Here is a 22,612-nt window from a genome sequence, read left to right on the forward strand (position 1 = left end):
TTTAAATTAAAGGTGGACCGTGAACCATAAATCCAGCGATACCCCATTTCTAAATAGTACACCACCGAGGCCCGTCCATCATTCAGATAAACACGGGCTTTCCTCCAAACCTGCTCACACTGCCTGTGGATTTCCCTTCACTAAACTGAATGCCGCCTTTCTCCCTCCAAGTGTGTCATAAATATACATCTCTCTAGGTCCAAATGAGGCCTGTCATGATTCCTGCTCTTTGGGGTGGTGGTCTCCCCTTCATCTTCCCTTAACCCTACCCCTGTGCCCCAATGTTTACCCTATAGGAAGGCTGGGGGATTGGTCCCACATGTTGGCAGAGCCTATTTGCTTTAATAAGATGGATTGGAGAGATTGAGAGGGGTCTTTTGGGTTAAATGACAACAGAGCCCAACAGGGTAAGAGCCTCGGAGGCCCCAGGCTCTGATCTTGGCTCACATTTCCCTATGCTCCCTTTCTTTTCAGGTGCCTTGTTCTTTCAGGCTGCACTGAGGCTGATGGTAGCTCTGGTTCAGATGATTATCCTGTCAAAGTAAATGTCAGGATTTGGACATAGCCTGTGATGGGTGGAGTAATTTGTTACTTGTCAGAGCAAAGACAAACAAGGGGGATTGGCCTGACAATTACACCTGTTAAGTACGCACATGTGGTAGATTTTTGTGTCAAAGTTTATTATGTCTCAAACACAAGTTAGCTCATCATGCAGTGTCTAAAGTATACACCAGGGGCCTCTGCCTCATTTTCACATCAATCGGTCTATTTTTGGTTTCAAAAAGGATGCAAATACATAGAGAAATTCACTCTAGTGCGCAATCTAAGAGTTAAAACTGCAACAAATTAATTATGTTAACCTCCACTGATGAAAACGCCTCTAGCTTTTCCTATAAACCAAATATATTCATGAAACAATCCCACCTTAACTAATAAGCCCCTTCTTTCTCTGCCTGCTGCTCTTAAACCCATACCACCTTCCTCCATCCTCCTCCATCCTCCTCCTACACAAAATATTAACAACCTAATGGAAAGCTTTTCAAGCTCTGTGATTATTTCCTCATGACACTGATGAGAACGGGGCCATGTGGATGCATAAAAACCCAGGGAGACTTTCTCTGTTCTTGGCTTTTCTCTGTATGCCCCATAACTATTGTACAAGTCAAAGGAATTACAGTCTCCAGTTCCTGATTAGACTTCAACTTGCACCAGGGGACGGGAGGGTTCAAAGGGGCATACAGGGCTGTAGACTGGGGATAGTAGGTTAGGGGTCAGGTGGGGTCAAGACAAAACAAAAGCCATGATGGGTTTAAATACTTCACATCCAAGTGTGTGCCCTCGTAAGTGCTTTAATTCCCAAGTTACTACAGTTTTTCAATTTGATGAGGAAAATCTCCACAGGCCCTCTATCAACTGTGGCCAAGATTTCTTTAACTGCTTTGTCATCACTATTACCATATTAAAACAAACTGGCTTTTATGTCTTTTACATCACAGGGCTTTCCAAGTTTATTCTTTTTTCCTGTAAAGAACTGCTCACTAATTCTTAATCCAATGTGTGATGTGATCCCCACTCTTTTTATGAGCATCACCGCTGTTGACGTTTTGATGAAATAAACCCCATTTAAGCAATAAGGAGTTGCAGTGTCCAATGTGAGGCATGCAGCACTGATTGTGAGCCACTGGCTGCATCTAGTGGTCACACACTGCAACTACAGCTATCAAACCTCGATCCATTCACAAATGAAATTGGTGAGGGAATAGAACAAAATACATCTTTCACCTCATCACGCTTTAAAAGTCGTGAAGGTCATTGCAACATATCTGGTGCAGTGTGAGCTGTCCTCACCTTGCAGGTGGAAGCCAGCAGGGAGCCGTCCTGTTTCCAGCTCAGACTCTGCAGCTGGTCACTGTGCTGCTCCAGAACTGCACACACACACGTCAACATTAGAGAGGTGAGACGAGGAAAGGACTAGAGACACGATGCTTATGTTAGACAGGGAGATAAAAGGGGCAAAGAAAGTTGAAACCACGTGAACACAAACAATGAAGACAGAATGACTGCACATACAAAGACAAGACAAAGAACATGGATATCTAACATCCGAGAGGACACTGCAGGATAAATGCAAGGAAGAGATGAAGCCATAAATCCAGTACACAAAATTCAGAAAACACACAATAACACACCAAAATGGGGATGATTTACACCAAAAAAAATGGATCATATGTCCTTACAGTGTAGGCATATGAACGAAATAATGAGCATGACACCTATTAGCTTGCAGTGCCATAAGTGAGCACAGCACATCTTGTGTGAATTGTTCAGTTTCACCATTAAACCAAACAGGTGAAAAGAGATGAGAAGTGCACTTCTTAAGACAGTTACACACGAAGTGATGTGAAATGAACTTAAACAGTAGAGGGAAAAACAGAACCCAAACACACACTCATTCGAATATAGATCTTGTTCCTTAACCACACACGAATGAGGAATGAGGGTGATGAAAGACAGTGGATCAGCAGTGAGTAGCAGCAGCCAGGCCAGCTGTCATGGGATGGTGGGGCACAGTGATGTGGGGGTAGGGTGGGGCCAGAGGATAGTGACAATATCCTGAGGCCAGTCCGAAGAGACTGGGACCAGGACTGCAAACCAAAACATTACCTCTGCTGCTCCGGCACTTAGACAGAGCCACAGGGCTGTAAAACGTAGGCAGTGTCAGTCAGACAGTCCCCAACGAAATAAAAGGAAACCAAGCACTTCACTGCACCTCAAATATATATTCATGTTACACATAGAAACAAAACAGGTCAGAACAAAACTTGAAGACTAACTGACAGAGACTGATATGTTAAATGTAAACAGACAGCGCAGGATGTACGGCAAAGACTTTGACAAAGTAATTTTCTGTGTTCTGTGCACACAAACAAATGTGTGTGCATGCGCAGCTCATGTTGCCAGCTGTAGCTACCTGCTAATGGTGCATCCTGGTGGCTGGCGTCCCAGATCAGAGGAGACTTAGCAGCGCCGACAGCCAGCAAGCCAGAGGAGGTGGGGTGGAAGCTCACGAGCTCCAGCCTGCCCCGACCTGGATGCAGGGTCAGCTCTGGACCGCTGGGCTGCTCCAGCTCTGGATCACACAAACGCCACAGCTTCACCTGTACACACAGAGAGGGAAATAAAGAAAATAATATAAAATAATGGGTGGCAGGGTCGCTTCCAATTTATCACAACTTACGATTCAAAGATCAAATCTTCTGCATCCTACCAGAGAAAAAAAACTCTCTTTCTACTCTGCTGGAAATAGTCCTTACACCTCAGTGAATTTCGGCCCTTTTGAACATTAAAAATTAAATGCTTATGATCGGTATGCTCTGACAGGGTTTTTTAAAGACACGTCAGACAAAACTCGTATGACCGACCCATCTGCTGATTGTGGTTATTTCCGTTGGAGTTGTGAACTTAAGCCTTACAGATGGAGCAGGCTGGGGATGGAGAGGATCACTACAGCAGGTCAGTACAATGTTAGGTTGTAGCATCACAACCAGAGATGAAGGGGTCCTTCTAGGAAAACATGGTTTTTACATAAATTATCTCAAACACTTGTCTCTGAGTCGACCAAAAGAAAACAGAGAAAGTAGCTAGAGTGGCCATTTCAGCTAACAGCAGATCTACATACAGGTCGGGTTTGGATTTCTGGCTCATGAGAGCAGCTGAAGTAAAACTGTATGATAATGAGTTTAAGTCAGTAAAATTCATCCCCTGAGATATATTACACGAGTGGCTGCATTCTCTCAGTTTCATTCTAATTTCACTCGCTCAGCACCACTAAGCTGACGAAACTCTATACCCTGCTGGCAAAAGATGAGACGAGCGAAAGTGAGCGGCAGATGCTGGGCAATGCAGACCACTGCGGTGTGTGTGCCATAGATCTGTGTGTGGCAACAGTTGTGTGTGTTTACACAGATCTATGAGGTAAACCAAGCAGCTGAGTCTTAAGATGCAGACCCACACTCAGCAGATTCCAGTAAGCCCAGGCACCTGTGGCTGAGGATAATGTGCTTAGAGGAGGGAGTCTTGAAAAGGTTTAAATAACAAAAACCGAGAAGCTTCATATTGTATTCAAAGTCCTGCCAGGAAAAACAAAGCCTGACAGGATGGAAAGTGCACTTCAGTTAAAAATAATGCAACAAAATAAAGCCAGATCAATGCAAAGAAAGAGAAAAGGAAAGATGGAACAAATGATAGACAAAAAGAAAGACGGCATTGAAGAGCTCACCGTTTCATCGCCAGAGCATGTTGCCAAGAGACTCTCATCAAAAGGAGAAAAGTCCATATCAGTCACTAGATCTGGCAGACAGGAGGGAAAACAAATGGAAAATAAAAAACTAGATCTGGGTCAAAGCTGTCTAGAGTTATTTTTCTGAGCAAAGGCATTTGCATTTCTCATGTGATTCATTTTTTTTAAAGAGAACGTGGCGTTCTTTAGGGTTGGGGCGATGATATTTATGCAGAGGGAATGGGACAACTTAGAGATAGCAGAGGACTGCAACGAAATAATGTGCTGACAAATGTATAAAGACAAAACTACCAGAATGGCAAGAAATCTGGGTGACTGTCCATTGGCCATCTGAACCAGGTTTGACTGAAGACAGGCCCAGCATACCTCCACCTGGAGACACAGGAAACGTCACACATACAAAGACAATGACATCCTTCATACTCGAACGATTCACGCCCCAAGTTTCAATATTGCCAACTAATGCCTCCATAATCCAAAATTTCCTCCCATCTTAGTGTGGATTATTGGTCACTAATGGGCAATTAATTAATGTGGAATAATAACGCATTAGTAAACAAAATATTTTTTCTCTGTTCTTGGGAAATGTTTTCTGTTGTTGGCCCTGCTTTCTGTTTGAGTTTAGCTTGATTCATCCTTCTCCATATTCTCAACTGATTAAACATGGACATTTATTGAAACACACAGAACACAAGGGATTAAACTACAGACAGTTGATCCTTCTGTTTGCATTAAGCAAACTGTTGACCACACTCATATAGCCGTACCGGCCTGCTCGGTGTTGAAGACCACAAGCTTGGCGTTCGCTTTGATGTGGTTCCCCTGGCAGGAGAAGGAACCAGCACGGACATCGTTGATCCATCCCTGGATTTAAAGACAGAGAGAGCAAAAGTAAGAGATCATAGTAGATGAAACAAGGGTATGATAGTCACACAGATAACTGGGATCAGACAACATAACAGACAGAAAAATAAGTGTCATTCAGACCACAGCGTAATGGTACTTGACAAATGACTAGAATCCTAAATGTTCACTCGACATGTCCAAACAAGACCATACCAGCAAGCTACACCAAAGAATCCAACAGAAAAAAATAGCTTATCTGTTTCAGTATACTAAAGAGCACACACAACCAAGTTGCTGTCACAGCTAGAATAAAAGTAAGACATAAACAGGAAGGATCAAGCTGAGAGCACACACGCATTAGTGCCTCTGAATGAGCCAAGTGTTTGTTAGCAAAGTGAGGAAGTGGAAGGGCTCCCTGCGTTGCACAAAACTCTTAAAACCCCTTTCATCACATTAACGAAGCAAAAGCGGCAAGAGCACAGAGTGTCTGTACAACACGCTCCAACAACTACTGCTGCTTTTGCTGCTCCTCTGAAAACTGGTAGAGACCAGCCATGACAGGCATTTGGTCTGAAGAGGGCACTTAGCAGCTGAAACAGCTTGGTGAAGAAAGAGAGCAGAGAGAAGAAATTACTGCTCTGTTTGTGCACCCAGGCGTTTCAAAGCACACTTCAAAAGTGTGCATCTATTTTAACAAGATTACATATTCAGCATGTGTGCCTCTAAAAAGACAAGTAGACAATAAATGTAAATAGTGTTGATATGTCAGAGCCATACGCCCACACTGTTTGGGAGAAGTTTAATTTGGAAGAAAGATCCCAATAAAAGAAACAATCCTTAAATTAATATCTTATGATTTAGCCATATATAAAGTGCTTATTATTATTCTCTGGATTATTGTTCATTACCTATGCCACTGGCTACCTGCATAGGAGTTTTATCCGTGTAATATTATTTTCTCCTGAAACAAATCTTGGTACGATTTCAAAAAGGTACGACTATTCCACTCTATCACATGCATTTTCAGTGTCCAGAGATAAAAGGGCTATATCAGGAACATCCCTCCCTGCATGGAGAATATTAAGGACACTTTTTATGTTATAAAAGACTTACACATATCTGGTATATGTTTTTCTGCATTTAAGAGTTAGACTGAACAACATGTGCCATGAATCCATCCACAGGCCCATGATTAGAAAGAGCCTTGGTGCCAAACGAGGCACCAAAATTCATTCTTAGACTACTCTCTCTCACCATGTGGAAAATTCAAGCCGTTCTGGTTCATCTGAGAAAATGTCCCACCCATCTGTGCTTGCATGTCTCTCAATCCCTGTAAACCTGCCTCTCTTCTCAGTACCTACCTACTCCTTGCCCAATTTTCTCTCTTGCACAATGTTTAACATGACAACTCCTGTCACATGACTTCATGACTGGAACAGCCACAACCTCACATATTCATTGTTCTGTTGTGTGAAGGGCTAGTTTGGCATTCACAGCGGCAAAGGGCCACCTGCTTTCTGAGACCCCGTGCAGAGATTGGGGAGATACCAAGACCGTTCACTGTTTCTGTGCATGCCAGGCATTTTTACTCTCTCAGTAAAAAACCAGGCAGGGGATTACATAATACACCTGGGGAAGGAGAGCTGCAGGCGTTGCAACTTGAAACAAATGGGTCCAGAGGACGACAAAATAAATGGCAGATGTGCAGGTTTGTATGCGAGGCACTCCGGTCCAGTCCAGACAAGCCACCTCTCGAAGCCTACAGGACAGCTATCACTGACAGAGAGGCATCTTGATAGTAACATCACTTACCACATTTGCCATTCAAATTTTAATCCTTCCCTTTTAATGACACAGAAAATTTGAGCAGACCGAAGGAACTCAAAGGGTGCAATCAAAAACTCTACAATAGAACATGGGTAATGAAAGGCAATGAGAAAACTGGGTCAGCTATAGTATAATGGCATTATGAGGGGCGTCACTGCAACATCAGGCGTAGGCTAGCGGCTCTATGCAACCACATGGCTCGTAGTTGTCACCAGTAGCCTTTAGTTCGTATGAATACTAGTGTGTGGATTCAGATTTTCATGTACTCCTCTCAGTACTACGCAGCCTCCCAAATGCAGGAAGTTCAACATCCCTTGCAGGGCAGGCAGGCGTTCCACAAAACACCACTTAAGTAGCACAGCTAATAACCAGTGCTAATGTTAGCTAGGAAAACTGGCTCTACCTAGACGCTCGCGAGCTACTCACTTCTTTCTTGGCAATTTTCGGAGTGGTGTTTTTGAATTTGGAGGTCTTAAAGCGATTCATGCTGCTCTCTCAAATTGACTTTCGTGCCTTCCGGGTGTCTCTGTCGAGCTGGTTGGTACTCTGCAGAGGACTCCTGCTACAGCTGACAGCTCGGGTTCTCCGAGCGGTGTACGCTCGCTGTGCTCCTCAGAGTTGTCCGGTTGGGCGGGTTTTTTTTTTTTTTTTTTCCCCACACTCAATTAAACAACCCCCCCCCTTGCGCCGCCACGTGCTAACGTGGGTTTTAAAACACGTGAATCCTCTCTTTTTTGCTTGTCACTTACATTCGCTTGCACACTGAAACTGATAATGTTTGAATACTTTTAGTCAGCCGTAACTGATATCTGTCGTAGCCGCATAGACTTTATAAAAACGAGCGGTAAGATTTAAGGTAAACTTTTGCAACTCGTTTTTCTCGAGAGAGCATCATCTTGAATCAAAGTGAACATCTTTGCGCTCTCGGTGACGCCCTCTCCGATCCGGACATGCGCAGTGCGTCCGGAGGGGCGGCTAGACAAGCAATGATGGCGTCCTCGGCTGCTCGCTGCTCCTCACGCTGGATTACAGTTATCGTGTCCGCTGGACAACGCCGGGCCGCGGCTGCTGTTGTCTGCACTGGCCATGGAGGGGTCCGCAGTATTTCTACAGTGGGAGCGGAAAAACTGTGGCGAGGAGGGGGCCTGCTGTCTGGTGGAGCAGGGAAAGCGTTGACATTGAGAGGGCTGTCAGGTGAGTGGTGTATTAGCCACATAGTAGTGGCCTGGCCTGGGCTAGGCTAGGCTAGGCTAGGCTAGGCTAATTTTTTTTCTTTGTAATTTCTGGTCTACTCGTGTGACGCAGGGTAAGATAAATAAATTAACCTACCTGGATAACGTTGAAAATGTGCATGTAACACAAAGTTATTAGCTTTCATATACACGGCGATAATGGATGGGATGTGATCAGTCTTGCTAACTTCGGTTTGCAGTCATCAAGTTGAATTTGCAAGGGCTGATGCCGTTTTTTGCATGACCCGTCGCAGTTTGTGACCTGAAAAGTCAGTTATTGCAAAATTATTGCTATTGGCAGAGCCACTAGCGTACTGTTTAACCCTTGTCCCGCAAATAAACCATCTACAGCTTTAGTAAGCGTTTGTGTATATAGAATCTTCTTACCATAGAGCAGGTTAATTTACCCAGATTTCCCAGGCCTCTCCTTCAATAAGAAGTGTCCGCTATAATCATTAACCTTACTAACGATGGATGACAATGCAGACACGCAAAACAAGCCAATTTAGCTGTTACACGGTGGCAAACCTGTAGAGTCAGTTATCTATTGATGCCTGTATGCAGCCATAATGCACTTCTATACTTCTAAATGGTTTTTGCTTACCCTTTTACCCTGTTTTGATACTTTTCAGGTCTCAAATCGCCCCATGCTCTCGGCACACACTCCTTTCACACAAGTGCCCCTGCTAGCAGCAAGCAGGACTTCTACCAGATCCTTGGGGTACCTCGCACGGCCACCCAGAAAGAGATCAAGAAAGCCTACTACCAGGTCTGTTCCTGCCTGACACACGGTTTGTATTGGTTCACAGCTGACTAATCATCGCAGTAGATGAAAGTGTGCCTGTTGTCCCTCAGATGGCCAAAAAGTACCACCCTGACACCAACAAAGATGACCCACAAGCCAAGGAGAAATTTGCTCAGCTGGCTGAAGCTTATGAGGTTTGGTCTCTGTTTTTATTCAAGCTTCGACTTGACAAATCTACTGTATTTTTTTCTTCCCAAAATGATCCGTTTTCTTTGAAATCTATGAATAGTCATCTCTTCCACTTCAAACAATCGCATCAGAATGATAAATGAACCTGTTTAAACCTTGTTCCGTGCATTTCTCTCAGGTCCTCAGCGATGAAGCAAAGAGGAAGCAGTATGATACGTATGGCTCAGCGGGCTTTGACGCTGGACAGGCTGGTGGAGGGCAGCACTACTGGTCCGGACAGGCCAGCAGCGTCGACCCAGAGGAGCTCTTCCGCAAGATCTTTGGGGAATTCTCAGGAGGACGTGGGTTTGGAGACTTCAATGCCATATTTGATCAGCCACAGGAGGTTAGTGGGATGCTGTAAAATGGAAGGGAAAATAAAGCCAAGGAGTGCCCTTGATTTTGCTTTTGAGAGAGAATCTGATTTTTATATTTGGTCATTTTTATCGGCACATATTTCAAAGTGATGGTTTTCGGGTTTTGTAATTCTGACACAGTACATCATGGAGCTGACGTTCACTCAGGCAGCAAAGGGAGTCAACAAAGAGATGTCTGTTAAAATAGATGCGGCCTGCCAGCGCTGTGATGGTAAGGGCCACGAGCCAGGCACTAAGGTCCAGCACTGCCACCACTGCAACGGCTCTGGCATGGTAAGGGCTCTTAAACGCTGCCGTTCTTCAAGGTGTTTATGTGCTGTACCACTAAACACGTGCATTGTCCCCACCTGTAGGAGACTGTGAATACAGGCCCATTTGTGATGCGTTCCACGTGCCGCCGCTGTGGCGGCAAAGGCACAGTCATTTCCACCCCCTGTCACTCCTGCCGTGGGACAGGACAGACCAAGCAGAGACAGACTGTGATGGTTCCTGTGCCTGCAGGTCAGTCACACTCAGCTGCCTGTTCCACTCAGTCCTGTTAACATACTACAGGTACCTCAGGGATATAGTGCCAGTTTTGGATAGCGTGGCTGTTTTACTTTTTCTCTGCCCTGATTTTATGAATTCCTAATCAATGCAGCTGAATTATGCTGGGATGGGAGTAATGAAAGAAAAGCTTTGTACTTCTCCAGATAAACCTGCACTTTGCCTTGCCTTTATATTAGTTTCTTGCGTCTTTGTCGCCAATAACTATGCATTTTAATGGAAAACTGAAAATTTTTCCCCACATAACATGTACACTGCATGATAAAGGCATGTTAGAATAAATGAAATAGTTAGAGCCTTGACTGTAGTTAAAATCTGTAGGTTTAGGCTCTTTGCAAATCGTAATGATCATAAGGAAAGTAAAAGTATAACTTCATTATATATATTTATTGTAGTCCAACTGAAATCTTTTGAGTATGAAATGAGGCTGACCTTTTGAGCCTAAAGAGGTTGAGGGTTTCATACCCAAATAATTGATTTTTACACTTAACTCTAATGAAGATCGTGTACACCCTCTAACTTTGGTTTATTTTTGCTTTAAGGAGTGGAGGATGGTCAGACAGTCAGAATGCCAGTTGGTAAGAAGGAGATCTTCATCACGTTCAGGGTGAGTGTCTACAACATCATCACAAGAGTGTAATAGACCCAGGCCAGAAATAAGGAAGTGCATGTTCACCTCCTTAAATGGGACATCTGTGTGTGGACAAGTAACAGGCATTGAGCTGTCTGAGCCCTCTGGCTTCGAATGAACACACTGCAGTTTGTGGTGTACTGCTTTTTGAAAAGCTGACGTTTTGATAACGTGTGTGATTGATTTGAGATGTGTTCTGGTTTGGTGTCCAGGTCCAAAGAAGTCCAGTGTTCAGGAGGGAAGGTGCAGACATCCACTCTGACCTTTATGTCTCTGTGGCACAAGCCATTTTGGGCGGCACAGCCAGAACACAGGGCCTTTATGAAACACTCAACTTATCAGTAAGCAGACGTGTACATTCTCAGGGGAAACAATATAAACACATAATAACACATTAACAGAATATAAAGAGGCAGCTAGACATTTTTAATCTCATCAGTGTTTTTTCCCCATCCTTAGATCCCTACAGGCATCCAGACAGACCAGAGGATCCGACTTGCAGGAAAGGGAATCGCTCGTGTCAGTGGCTATGGCTTTGGAGACCACTACGTCCATGTTAAAATAAAAATACCCAAGTAAGACTCCACAGACAAACACACATCTCGTTTATCTTTTTGCTCCTTTTATCCCCTGGAGACATGAAAAGGCTCTTGTGATTGAATACAATAACCCATTATAGTCTAGAAGAAATTGGATTTTTGAAAAAAGCACACACGAAAAATTCTCAAACCACAAGGAACATAAATAACTTGTTTTAGATGACAGAAGTTGTTTTCCTACGCAGGACACTGACAGACAGACAGAAAGCTCTGCTAATGAGCTATGCTGAGGATGAGACAGACGTGGAGGGGACGGTGAACGGAGTCACTGCAACCACCACAGGTAAGAGGAAAACTCTCACTGACAAACGAACGTTTTCCCTCAAATCCCTGTTCCTGTTTTCCTTTACTGAGATGGGGCTTTAGGGAAGGAACTATTTAGTCGTAAACCTGGCTGATGCAGTGTAAATCTCTATCCAGGCGGGGGCAGCGGTGGTAAGCAGTCTGAGGCAGGGCAAAGCGGGCATGACGAGAGGGAGGCAGATTTGAAACAAGAGGGGGGCTTCTTCTCCAAATTAAAGAATTTTTTTAGTTCTTCCTGACAGCCACAAAACAGGTAGGAATACCTGATTTAATCCCAAGTAATTAATATCTCCCACTTCACTTGTGTTCTTCACAAATAGATGTGAGGCATTATGCAGTACCTTTTTTTTTTCCCCCCACCGTCTAGTTTGTGGCTGTCTTAAAATCACTGATGCATGCAGCCGTATTCGGCTGGATGTCTAGCCAGTCTATGGGATGTCCTAAATGTCTCTCCTGCATCCTCACATGCAGTTGTTTTTGAACCTGATACCACCTTGCTCTCTTTTCCTTTACCGAGATGATTTGTTTCAATTCACAAAGCGTCCTTTCTAAAACCATTTTCTTTTTCGTTCTTCTTCAAGGTAAAAGATCCTGGAACTGAGAGGCTCCACCAACGGGTTCGTGGGCAGAGAGGAGGACAGTGTAACTCGAAGACAGCGACATTATAGAAAAAGGGACCGAGGTTTGAGAAGTAGTGGGTGATGGATGAGGCCTACAGGGGTTCTCGATGGATCAGTACGGACCTTGCTACCTTGCCCTGCCGAGGATAAATAAGAGGATTACCTGCTCTATTCCCCTGCACAAGTGGATCAACACACAAGCAGATGTTCCAGTGCACCAATCACCTCTGTCAAATGTCCATGGAGGCTATTTTGGAAGCAAAGACCGGTCATTTATAATGGTAGTCTTTGCACGTTGGTTTTCTGCTGTTTGCCATAAGAAAAACATGATGGTGGTAACAGAATCCATGTGCACAAAAATATATTGTATTGACAAAGACTACAAATACAGTCAAAAGTTTTTATTCAGGATTAAATGGCCCTCCTGTTATTAATCCTTTTGTTCTGCATGCCTTGGTTGTGTTTTCATGAATTTCTCCTAAGATTCTCAGCACTTAGTCAGTCCTTACAGGTTGAACAATGTCAGACTACGTGTTTACTTTTGACTTTCAGTGTTCTCTCTCTGATGGAGGATTAAACTGTGGAAATGTTAGCCTTTCCTGAACTATGAACACTGATAACCCTTATCTGTCCCTCTTTTAACCCGTTGCATTATGAGAGAGATACAGCTTGGGAGTTCTGAACCATAATTACATTTGTACATAGTTAGATTATGTATGCAGCAATGTGTCATATAGAAGAGATATCCTGTACAGCTATAATAAAGCTATGGTCTGGGAAAAGCCACTGTTTTCTATAAATCACTAAAGGAAATAGCAGTCAGATTGCTTAGACTCCATCTAGAAATTAGTATATTTAACGTATTTGTACATATATGGTTCACCTTCATTTAGATACCCAAAACACCACTAAACTGCTTCCAACAAAGTCTGAACATTATAAATACCACAGTTTTATGCAGGGTTATTGCATTAGATTACACTGAATTAAAAATGTGAACCCAATAAACTCGGCTTATTTTTACTTTTGAATAAATCAAGTAGCATTATTCTCAGTGACCCTGTGTGGACATTCTCTCTACAACGACTTTTAAGATAATGAGCTGAGTTATTTCATCAGTGCAATGATATTTTCTGTGTCATATAGCATGCCCCATAGCCTCAATAGCTAGAATTACTGGCTTCCAAAATTCAAATGTGATATCGACAAAATAATTATCACCCAGAAGTCAGAAGCAGCAATCTAAAATGATAAATGCATGTGTAACTGGTTTCTGTTAGTATTTCTGTACAATTACTGTGAGCAAAGCTGTTAAGAGAAGAAAACTAAAGCCACGCTAGTGGCCCTGAAGGCACGAAGGTGCTTGGACTTGTTTTTTTTCCAAGTATTTTGTTACCAAAACAAAAGTTACTGGTCAAACTGAAATTACAACCTTGACAGTACTAGATGAAAAGTCAGGGGATCACTATTTATTACAATTTGTCCTAAGGGGAGAGTTAATATCTGTACCATAGTCTCTGGTCTGTTCTCAATTGTACAGCAATCCATCCAGTAAATGTAAAGGAAAAGTCAGGGGATCACCGAAGCCCTGTGTGTACAAAATTGAATGCTAATCAGTCTTAACAGCTGTTGAAATATTTCAGTCTGGACCAAAGTGATGGACTGACCGACTGGCTAACATTGACATTTTTAAAGAATAAAAATGTCAAACTGTGAGTTTTACATTGGTGACGTTCTCTTGACAAATGTGTGGAAGCTTTATGAATGAGTCTGGAATGTTTCTGGACTTCCTCTGCCAGGGGGTTTGTGGACAGGCTAATGAAGCATGCATTAAAATGAATCATCTATTGGGATCTCTAATGTGATTGAAAACACCAGTCCAACTGAATCAGCTTTATTTCAGCATGAACAGAAAAAAAAAAAAAAAAAACACATTTCATTTCAGTATAGAGAGCACAACATACTTCTGGATTTTCACTCTCATACAATGAGATTACTCATTAACCAATAAAACTCTGTTCAGTTATATACACAAAGGGATTAAGAACAGGGTTTAATGAAAATGCAAAAGAATTCAAATTCAACACGAATTAGTTAAGCATTACTCTTCATGTTAATCTATGGTTTAATCAATGGCAAAATCTACCTCGCTCCTGAGATTCAAGGAAGTGTCCCTTCAATATGTCCAAAAATACTGAAGCGTTTTGACACATCACACTGGTATCATAAAATGAAATAAAATATGGACACCACAGGAGTATACTGGGTAGTCCCTGTGTTAGTCCTCCATACGCAGTGCACTGTATTGCCATCCTATTGCAACATGAACCTGAGACTCTCAAATACAAAACACATCGTCACAGGTTGTCATGGCTGTGATCAAACAGCTGCAATACAGCTGTTGTCCTGAATGAGTTTTGCTAATAAAGGAATTCTACACATTCATATACAGTATGTGCGAATGTGTTGTGCAATACACTCAGCACAGGAACCTGGCTGAAATGTCATTATGAGCAGGTTTCCTTTGGTACTCTGTGTTCAACAAGTCCAAGCAAAGGGAAAAAAAAAAATACAAACAAACTGCTTGGATAGATAAAGCAAAGTCAATAAAATGTCATTACTGTGTCAGGATAAATATTAACTTTCAATCGCAAAACGGACCAATTACACTGCATACAGTACACACAGCACAAAATATTTCTTCTTATCAATGTTGAAAAAACAGCGTTGTGCACTGCTGGGAGAAAATTTCCCAACATACAGTATGAGCAACATACAGTATGGATGATGAGTACACAGTTTTAGTGATGGTGCATACTGGTATATCCATAACAAATGGATACATAAATAAGAGCTGAACTGCGAAAGGATCTACCTATTATATATATTTATCCTTCATGTAGATTAACTACATGTGTATTACAAGAATGTAGATAAACCATTAATATGATAAAAAGACAATTTCCTTTTAAAACAGCTGCAATCACCTTCGTTAACACTGTTTTCCTAATACAGGCCCCCGAGGCAGGTAAAACTGAATCATCAGTAAGTCATTCATCTTGGATAGTTAAGATAGGCATGTAAATTGACAGCAGATTTTTTTTTTCTTTTCTTTTTAAATCAGCACAAGAAGCCCTACCACATAATTCTGAAACAGAGAAATAGTACATTTCAACATGCATCAGTAGGCATTCAAATATCTGAAATATGCTTATTAATCATATGTAGTGTAGGTGTGCTATATCTTGACAAAATGCTTTTGATTCCTATCACCTGTCTCACAGTACACATGGACAAATTTTCTTGAGGCCAAGAATGAATCATGACATGTGATAATGGATTTAAAAAACATAAAACATGAAAAACATAACCGAAATGAACTGTCTTTTCACATTATTTTTGGAACTGCAATCAACGTGTACAAGTAAAAAAGTACAGTATATGGGGAAAGTTTCTAAGTTTGCATTTACAGATAAACCACTGTTTCACTGTTGCATTTTTGACTAATACCAAACTTTCTCTTCCTGGTCAAATTTAGATCTTAATGCAAAAACAGAAATACCTAATTTAAAATCAACTCAGCAGTCTGCCCAGCAGAAAAGCCACAGTGCTGCTCTGTTCATGCATAGCCTATGCTTAGTAGGTTATAACATGTTTTTACTAGGCTCACCATTGTGTCACTGTATAGCCAATTACAGTTTGCATCAAAAAGACACCGTGCTTTGTCAATCTGCCGACTTCGTTTAAAATTGGGAGAAAATGTCATTTCACAACGACTTATTTATCCACAATCTGTGCTTCCGCGGCAAAATCAGAAAATGGCTACAGGAGGTGTTGAGGTACGACCAAACACGCTGGAGGGACACAGAATGGAGGGATATTGCAAAGGAGGTAGAGAAATAACACAAACTGGACAAGAAATTGCAACAGAATCTAGCTTGATGGATGGATGGAGTTGACGTGCTAATGGTCCTATGGATCACGTCATTGGAAATCAATTGATAACATACAGATCCAAGTTTATTTCCTGTCCGCTTCCATCTTTAGCAAATGTGTAACATTAAATAAACCTGGACCCATAAAGAATGTGTGTATGAAACTACGAAATGGTGTACATCTTGTGGAAGAATCTCCTTACTGTCCCTCCCTCCATCTTTCTCTTCCCTCTCTCTCACAGCAGCAAAGTGAAAGGCTGAAGGCTGGATCACATCAGATACCATGCAGCCAATCCAGCCAGAGCAGCAAACCAAGTAGCAAACAGAACCTGTCCTGTTGGGTGTCGGAGTACGGCCATGGCGAGTTGACAGGCATATGCCGTTCCACCCGACGCCGCTGGGAGCAGAAAAAGAGAAAACAAACTTAAACAACACCCTCATTTTTATGTTACTTACAATGGCACAATGCTTACAAGAGAAGTATAACAGCATACCCATTTTGGCGGCATAGTAGGGGCATTTGCTGATGTCGCCACCCATTTCTCCATGGACGGGCATGCCAGCATCTGAAACATCCTCCTGGGTGGTTTTACCAATGTCTTCCAACTCCTCAAACACCTGCCAGCACAAACATATGTAAGGTTATCAAGTTAGTTGCATACGCTATATTCTAGAAATTGTTCATGAATAAAATATCCAGACAGGAATGGCTGTCATTGGCTAGTCCAGCAAAGTAAATACCTGAAAATTCATAGAATCATCATCATTTATCACACTGATACATAAATCCAATACGGCCATAAAACAGTCCTGCAAAATGATGATGATGTACAACACTGCTTACATGAGGCTCCTCAAAATCCAGATATTAGAGATATTAGTTATCACAGCATAAAAGGCTTAGACAAATTCAATAAATGATCAAAATAGGCACACTCGGCACAAAAAGCACACTGAATGAAAATCCTCGTTTAACTGCTTCACCATCACCACCTGGGAACAGATCGCCCACTAATGTTTCCAAACATAGCTTTCATTTCTTCTTTGCTCTACCGCTCTAGCCTTCTTTCCCTCTCCACTGCCTCTCACCTCCATGTTGAACTGGAAGGCCTTGACAGCCTCGTCCACCAGCCTCTTCTTTGTATCCATGTCTAGTTCCAGTTCGTTCATCCGACTGCGGTACAGCTGTTTGAAAGCTTTGGCACTATGGATGGCATCAAACTGATAAAACTCAAGGCCCTCTCCTGTGGTAGGAAGCTTCAAGGCTCTCTGCGCCACCTTCTTCAGCACCTGGCCCCCAGACAGATCCCCCATGTAACGGGTGTAAGCGTGGGCCACCAGCAGCACTGGGTCCTCCTGCCCGACTTGGTGGATACGGTCCACATAGCGCTGGGTGGCCTGGGAGCAGCTGACCTGGCCCTGCCATTCTGGGCCGTAAAAATACTCGAGGTCATGGGCCAGAGCTTCGTGGCGGTGCAGCTCTACAGGAAAATAAAGAGGGGCAAAGTGGGGGTGGTCTTTGTTCCTTTCAATCTCCTCCTCAATGGCTGTGTAAGTGTAGTACAGCGCTACGGCACCAAGCTGGAGAAGCAAGAAATAAAAGTTAGAAATTTTTCTTGTCTCCTTTTCCAGTTTTCCTTGCTTCTTTTTTTTTTGCCTACATGTGTAATTCATTCATTTACTCATCTTGTTTGTTTAATAAAGCACTCTACAAAATTAAATTCTAAACATTTTCTCCCTGACTTTCTCCAGACTGACTTTGAAGAGCTCTTTGCGGATGCGTCCCCTGAGGAAATCCTTCACAAACTGGGTGTTCTCAGCCTTTTCATGAACCTCTTTGGTCCCCGCTGCCAGCATCTCAGACAGATCCTCAGGACTGGGGAAAGAAAAGACAACAATAAGAAGTATAATGCGTGCTCGACAGAACCACAACAACACGATTATTTGGTTAAGTTATTCCACATTGTCCGCTGCTTGACGTTAACATGGGATTTACCTGAGGTTTTCCTCTTTCTCTTCATACAAAGGGCCTGCTCCATTGGACACACTTCTTGTCTCCATCTTCTCTGCTGACATTGGTGGTGTGTTCCTGTCTGCCAGTTAGGTTCACCATAAAATCAGTGAAAGACATCAGAGAAGCATTGTAACACATTAAAATTATATGGCATCAGTCATATTTAAGTTTCATCAAGTTTTATTGCACATATGCTAACAAATCTTGAAAACAGTTATATTCTATCTTTAACTAAATTGGTACAGTTCTGATCAAGGTATATAAAATAGTACGTTGTGTAAGATTGTATAATGGATCCTAACTATGACCTAAACTAGTTGCCTTTGTTTACTGCAATCTAAAACTGTCACTCTAGCCATGATCGTGCAACTGTTTTTCAGAGTAAACAAGGGAAAAGCCTGCAGTTTTCCCTGGGGTTCTAGAGGTACGTACGACTGCATAGGTGTCATACATCAAAAGAAAAACATTCAGAAGTCACATATATGCTATACATCACATTATTAATTACACTTGGTCCAGAGCCATGGAGGAAGGCCACAGAACATAATGTAGATCAAACACAATCACATTAAATTGCCCACTGGGTCCATTATATTCAAATTAAGGGTAATTACTCAAAGAAAACAACACAATCCTTTCAAAATTCCGTTTTGATAGTAAGATAATCTAATGCATATAGCCACAAGATAGATAAAGAAGCTTATGTTAAATTACAGTATCTATTAACCCTTACCCAAAAGGCAGCAGTGATCTAATGAGGCAATGAGGGAGCTGATGTAACCCCACTCCTATTCACTGTAGCCTGGTGTCCCTGAGCTGTTGATGATGATGATGATGATGATGATGATGGTAGAGGTTGTCCAAGGAGAGAAGCCTTCTGCCGGTTGATTCAGCTGCTATAAGCCTTTGACCTTCTGTACTCTGAACAGAAAGACGATGCAATGCGATAGTGAAGGCTGACACAGTCTGGCAGGGGCTGGCATGGTTTACATAAGCTGTAAACACCATACAGGCTTGAACTTCAGGAACACAGCCAAACAAAATGCATCTCATACAACACGACACAGGCCCTCTGGCGTTGACCAGGAATCTCAAAAGAATAACTCGTAGATATAGCTAGCTAGAGGTGTATGATTTGCGATGATTTAGGTGATTTAATTCAGTTCAGCTCCTCGCTCTTAACCGAAATCACGATCAAACGTCAACTTCTATCGAGATACGAATACACGTCTTGCTTGCTACACCTGACGGTGACCTCCTTTAACTTGCTAGGAGCATCATTTTGACAACAACAGCTAACTTTGCTAGCTAAATTAGCTAACAGCTAGCTAGCATCTCCACAAGCCGCTAAACTAGTTTAAGATTTGACGAGCAGCTTCACACTTCAGTACAAGGTCGACACATTCATCCGGCTAAGAAGTTCGTTTTAATCGATAAATTGCCTGATTAGAAGGCTCTGGCATTAGGCACAACAAACCTTCACCCCACCACTGTGGTGTGCCCCCCGTTGGACTACAAATCGAGCTGGAGGTCCAGGGCGGAACTGCGCGTCCAACTCCGCCCCCACAAGGCTGCTCGCGGGTCAGGTGCTTCTCTGCAGAAAGTGCTGAGGACGCAAATTCAACGACACAAAAGTGTGTACTTCTCACACAACAAGGAACGACGTGGAAGCGCGTTGCCTTCACAAAACAAAAAAACAAAAACACAAAAAAATGGAGATCTTTTCTTGTAATTATGTCCTCCGTGTCTCATAATTATGACTTAATATTTAATAAGGACTAGATAATGTACAGTGGATTAAAGGGACAGGATGGGAATTGGAACGCTTCAGAACTCGTCTGAGATTTATTAGGTTTTAAGATTTCTTCGGTACTAAAGTAATTCATTGGAAGTTGTCAGTGAATCCAATGCATTTGTGGAAAGTTCACACAGTAATGAATGCCAAGTGTACTAGCGTGCCGCTAGTACTCTACCGGGTCACCGTTGTATCCGACTGGTGGTACTGCATCACGTGTCGCACACCACAACAGGTCGGGAACGACCGTCCTTACCACAAGACACAGAACCAAGACCATACCAGCAGACGAGGAAGAGTACAACCACAAGATGGCATCCCCACCAAGCCAATACTTCGGTTTGGCAGCTTTCACATTTTATTCACACGCTGAATACGCAGATCGAAAAGCCCAATCAAATCTTTTTGAGCTCACCTGTAGCCTTGTTCACAGTTCAAGTGATGTTTTACTCAACCGTGTTCTTTTTTTTAATAATATTTTATGCGACATTCTATTTATTCCAGGAGAAACTGGTCCATCATTGTCTTCTTTAACTGATGGCGCCACAGTCTACTAAGCTCAGCTGCAAATCGGGAAATCTGGAAATGAAGTATTCCTACATTCTTCCCCATGAAATATGTGTCATAATGTTTGTTACCAAACAAATTACCCTTTGGAGACACCCTCTGTTGCTCTCCGAAGCCATGTACTGAAATGATTACAAAGTTGTGGTTCTTGCATAACCGCACAACAAAATCAGTGTTATCCTGCAATTATCTCTTATTATCATTGTGTCCACTGTAGTGTCGTCAAGAAACAATATAAACTGATCTTTTTTTTTTTTTTTCTTCTTTCCACTTTTTCAAAGGGCCAACTGAGCACAACATTACCAAATAAGAAACTGGAACAGATTATTTGTTGATACCTCAGTAGACACGTCTGTAAACACAAGGCTTACACCTGGAATTTTCTGACTAAAGGGCCGGCTCCCCCATACACACAAGATCATCATACAGTTCAACTTGTGAGGCTGTGTCTCAGTCATACTGTATGTTTGCCTGCATATACCAGGTTTTAACACTTTCATTTTCTACATCGGTGTTTTACCAAGACTTGCTATTTACCGCCAAGAAAAAAATTAAAATAAAGCTAGTCCACTATCTCCATGGAGCGTACTGAGAACACAACGCACAGTGGGTACTGTGTAATTACAATGAGTGCTTCCAGATTAAAAGGCGTTTGTCCAGCGCCAGCCCCAAACACAGAAGCATCCAGAGACGGCCCTTCTTTCCACAGTTGAACCGTGACATGTTGGTCTGTCCCTCTTGGAAAAACAGAACATGTTTCCCTTTATGTTATCCTTTTTGCAACATGCTGTTGAAGTATTCTGCCAATTACAGATCATAGTTTAATAGTGATCTTGCAGGTGTTTTTGTGTAAATATGATCCATGTATGCTGTTCATGAATTATGTGCAAGATGGTTGTTTGTGTTGCTGAGCAGATCTGACCTTCAGTATAGGACTGAATGCAGCGTGTGTTTGAATATCTATTGTGTGAGGATATTATTTGTGTGTAAGCAGGTGTGTGTGTGTGTGTGTGTGTGTGTGTGTGTGTGTGTGGTTGTGTGTGCGTGCGCGTGCGCATATGGGAGAAAGAGTCTGTGTGACAAAAAGTGTATGTGTGTGGGTCTGGCTCTCAGGGCCTGATATTAGTCTGGCAGCCGGCGGCCCCCGCCCCCCACTCTGTCGGCGAGCCACAGGAGGCTGGTGGGGGGTAAGATGAGCTAACAGGATGATTCACTTCGCTCCAATGGGGCTGGCAAGCTGTTGTCATTACATTAAATTGCTTTGGGAAGTGCCTCTGATGCAGTTTAATAGGGGAGGAGAGGGATTTTGGTCCAAAAACCTTAGTGAGGAAAGGACTGACAAAATTCATGTCCTCTTGGATGCTAGTTTGTCCATTTATAGATGAGAGCCACACAAAACAAAAACAAAATGGCTGTTTGACGACCGCGTTCACTCCTATGAAGGGTTTTTTTTTTTTTGTGGATTTTTTTGCTGACATTTTATCGGCTTGTCTCTCTGCTCCGTTGAGAACCCCACATGTGGTTTCAGTATGCTGATGGCTTAGATGGCTTTTCAAACATTGCATCAAAAACACTCACACAAACACGCCTCATAGGAAATGCAGCAGATTAGTCTTTGACATAGCAACAGGGATCTGATGGTTTAGATCTTCGGCTGTTTGGATAATGTACAATGTTACATAAAGCATCAAATCAACAACAAATTCTTAGTCATATCCTGTCTCTGTTTATATTCTTTCACAAAATTTCAATAACTGTCGACCAAAGGAACAACAATTGTAGAGAACTTTAAATGCCAATAGGCTTCTTGGGAACATAATTACAAATTTTAATGAATGTTGTTGAAAAAATGATGAACATTGGGCTTTAGAGTCATCATTTGCAGCTGGTAATTTAGATACTGCGACACATTTGAGTCAAGTTTATGAGCAAAATTTAAAAAAGGGTGCAGAGGGAGCCTTTACACTGGTTTCTCTCGTTACACTGTTTATAAAGCAACCAATAGAAATGATGGCACAGGTGAAGTCCTTCCTTTCAGCCGTGCTGG

At 42.4% G+C, this 22,612-nt stretch overlaps 3 protein-coding genes across 5 annotated transcripts in view; 1 reads left to right on the forward strand and 2 right to left on the reverse strand.

Moving 5' to 3' along the window:
* Positions 1-8,403, reverse strand: part of coro7 (coronin 7) — a 114,069-nt gene extending 105,666 nt beyond the window's left edge. Inside the window, exons 1-6 of one of the 2 annotated variants that reach the window (XM_040157664.1) lie at positions 8,303-8,403; positions 5,068-5,164; positions 4,592-4,672; positions 4,280-4,350; positions 2,972-3,158; positions 1,849-1,925 (exon numbers count right to left, since the gene is read on the reverse strand). In XM_040157664.1, the coding sequence (XP_040013598.1) occupies positions 1,849-1,925; positions 2,972-3,158; positions 4,280-4,350; positions 4,592-4,672; positions 5,068-5,164; positions 8,303-8,326 (537 nt within the window). In that variant the 5' untranslated portion in view covers positions 8,327-8,403. Of the gene's footprint in view, positions 1-1,848; positions 1,926-2,971; positions 3,159-4,279; positions 4,351-4,591; positions 4,673-5,067; positions 5,165-7,399; positions 7,574-8,302 lie in introns of those variants that run through there. The other variant, XM_040157656.1, reaches the window with a different exon arrangement.
* dnaja3a (DnaJ heat shock protein family (Hsp40) member A3a) lies at positions 6,832-12,980 on the forward strand. Of its 2 annotated transcripts, XM_040157690.1 has the most exons (12): positions 6,832-6,854; positions 7,932-8,167; positions 8,838-8,974; positions 9,061-9,144; positions 9,318-9,524; positions 9,676-9,828; positions 9,909-10,056; positions 10,644-10,708; positions 10,945-11,073; positions 11,192-11,307; positions 11,517-11,614; positions 12,216-12,980. In XM_040157690.1, the coding sequence occupies exons 1-12, from the start codon at positions 6,847-6,849 to the stop codon at positions 12,233-12,235; spliced, it is 1,401 nt and encodes a 466-aa protein (XP_040013624.1). In that variant the 5' UTR covers positions 6,832-6,846; the 3' UTR covers positions 12,236-12,980. The 2 variants fall into 2 exon arrangements, with proteins under 2 accessions (XP_040013624.1, XP_040013632.1); XM_040157698.1 differs by lacking the exons at positions 6,832-6,854; positions 12,216-12,980 and adding an exon at positions 11,752-11,882 and having other exon boundaries at positions 7,919-8,167.
* A 1,183-nt stretch (positions 12,981-14,163) lies between these two features.
* Positions 14,164-19,789, reverse strand: hmox2b (heme oxygenase 2b). Its single transcript, XM_040123831.1, has 7 exons — positions 19,681-19,789; positions 18,937-19,124; positions 18,186-18,282; positions 17,948-18,065; positions 17,279-17,770; positions 16,684-16,807; positions 14,164-16,586 (listed from the first exon to the last, which is right to left on the reverse strand). The coding sequence occupies exons 3-7, from the start codon at positions 18,263-18,265 to the stop codon at positions 16,459-16,461; spliced, it is 942 nt and encodes a 313-aa protein (XP_039979765.1). The 5' UTR covers positions 18,266-18,282; positions 18,937-19,124; positions 19,681-19,789; the 3' UTR covers positions 14,164-16,458.
* Between the last annotated feature and the right edge of the window lie 2,823 nt (positions 19,790-22,612).

This window comes from Xiphias gladius, chromosome 3 (genome assembly GCF_016859285.1).
Source record: "Xiphias gladius isolate SHS-SW01 ecotype Sanya breed wild chromosome 3, ASM1685928v1, whole genome shotgun sequence".
Lineage (NCBI taxonomy): Eukaryota > Metazoa > Chordata > Actinopteri > Istiophoriformes > Xiphiidae > Xiphias > Xiphias gladius.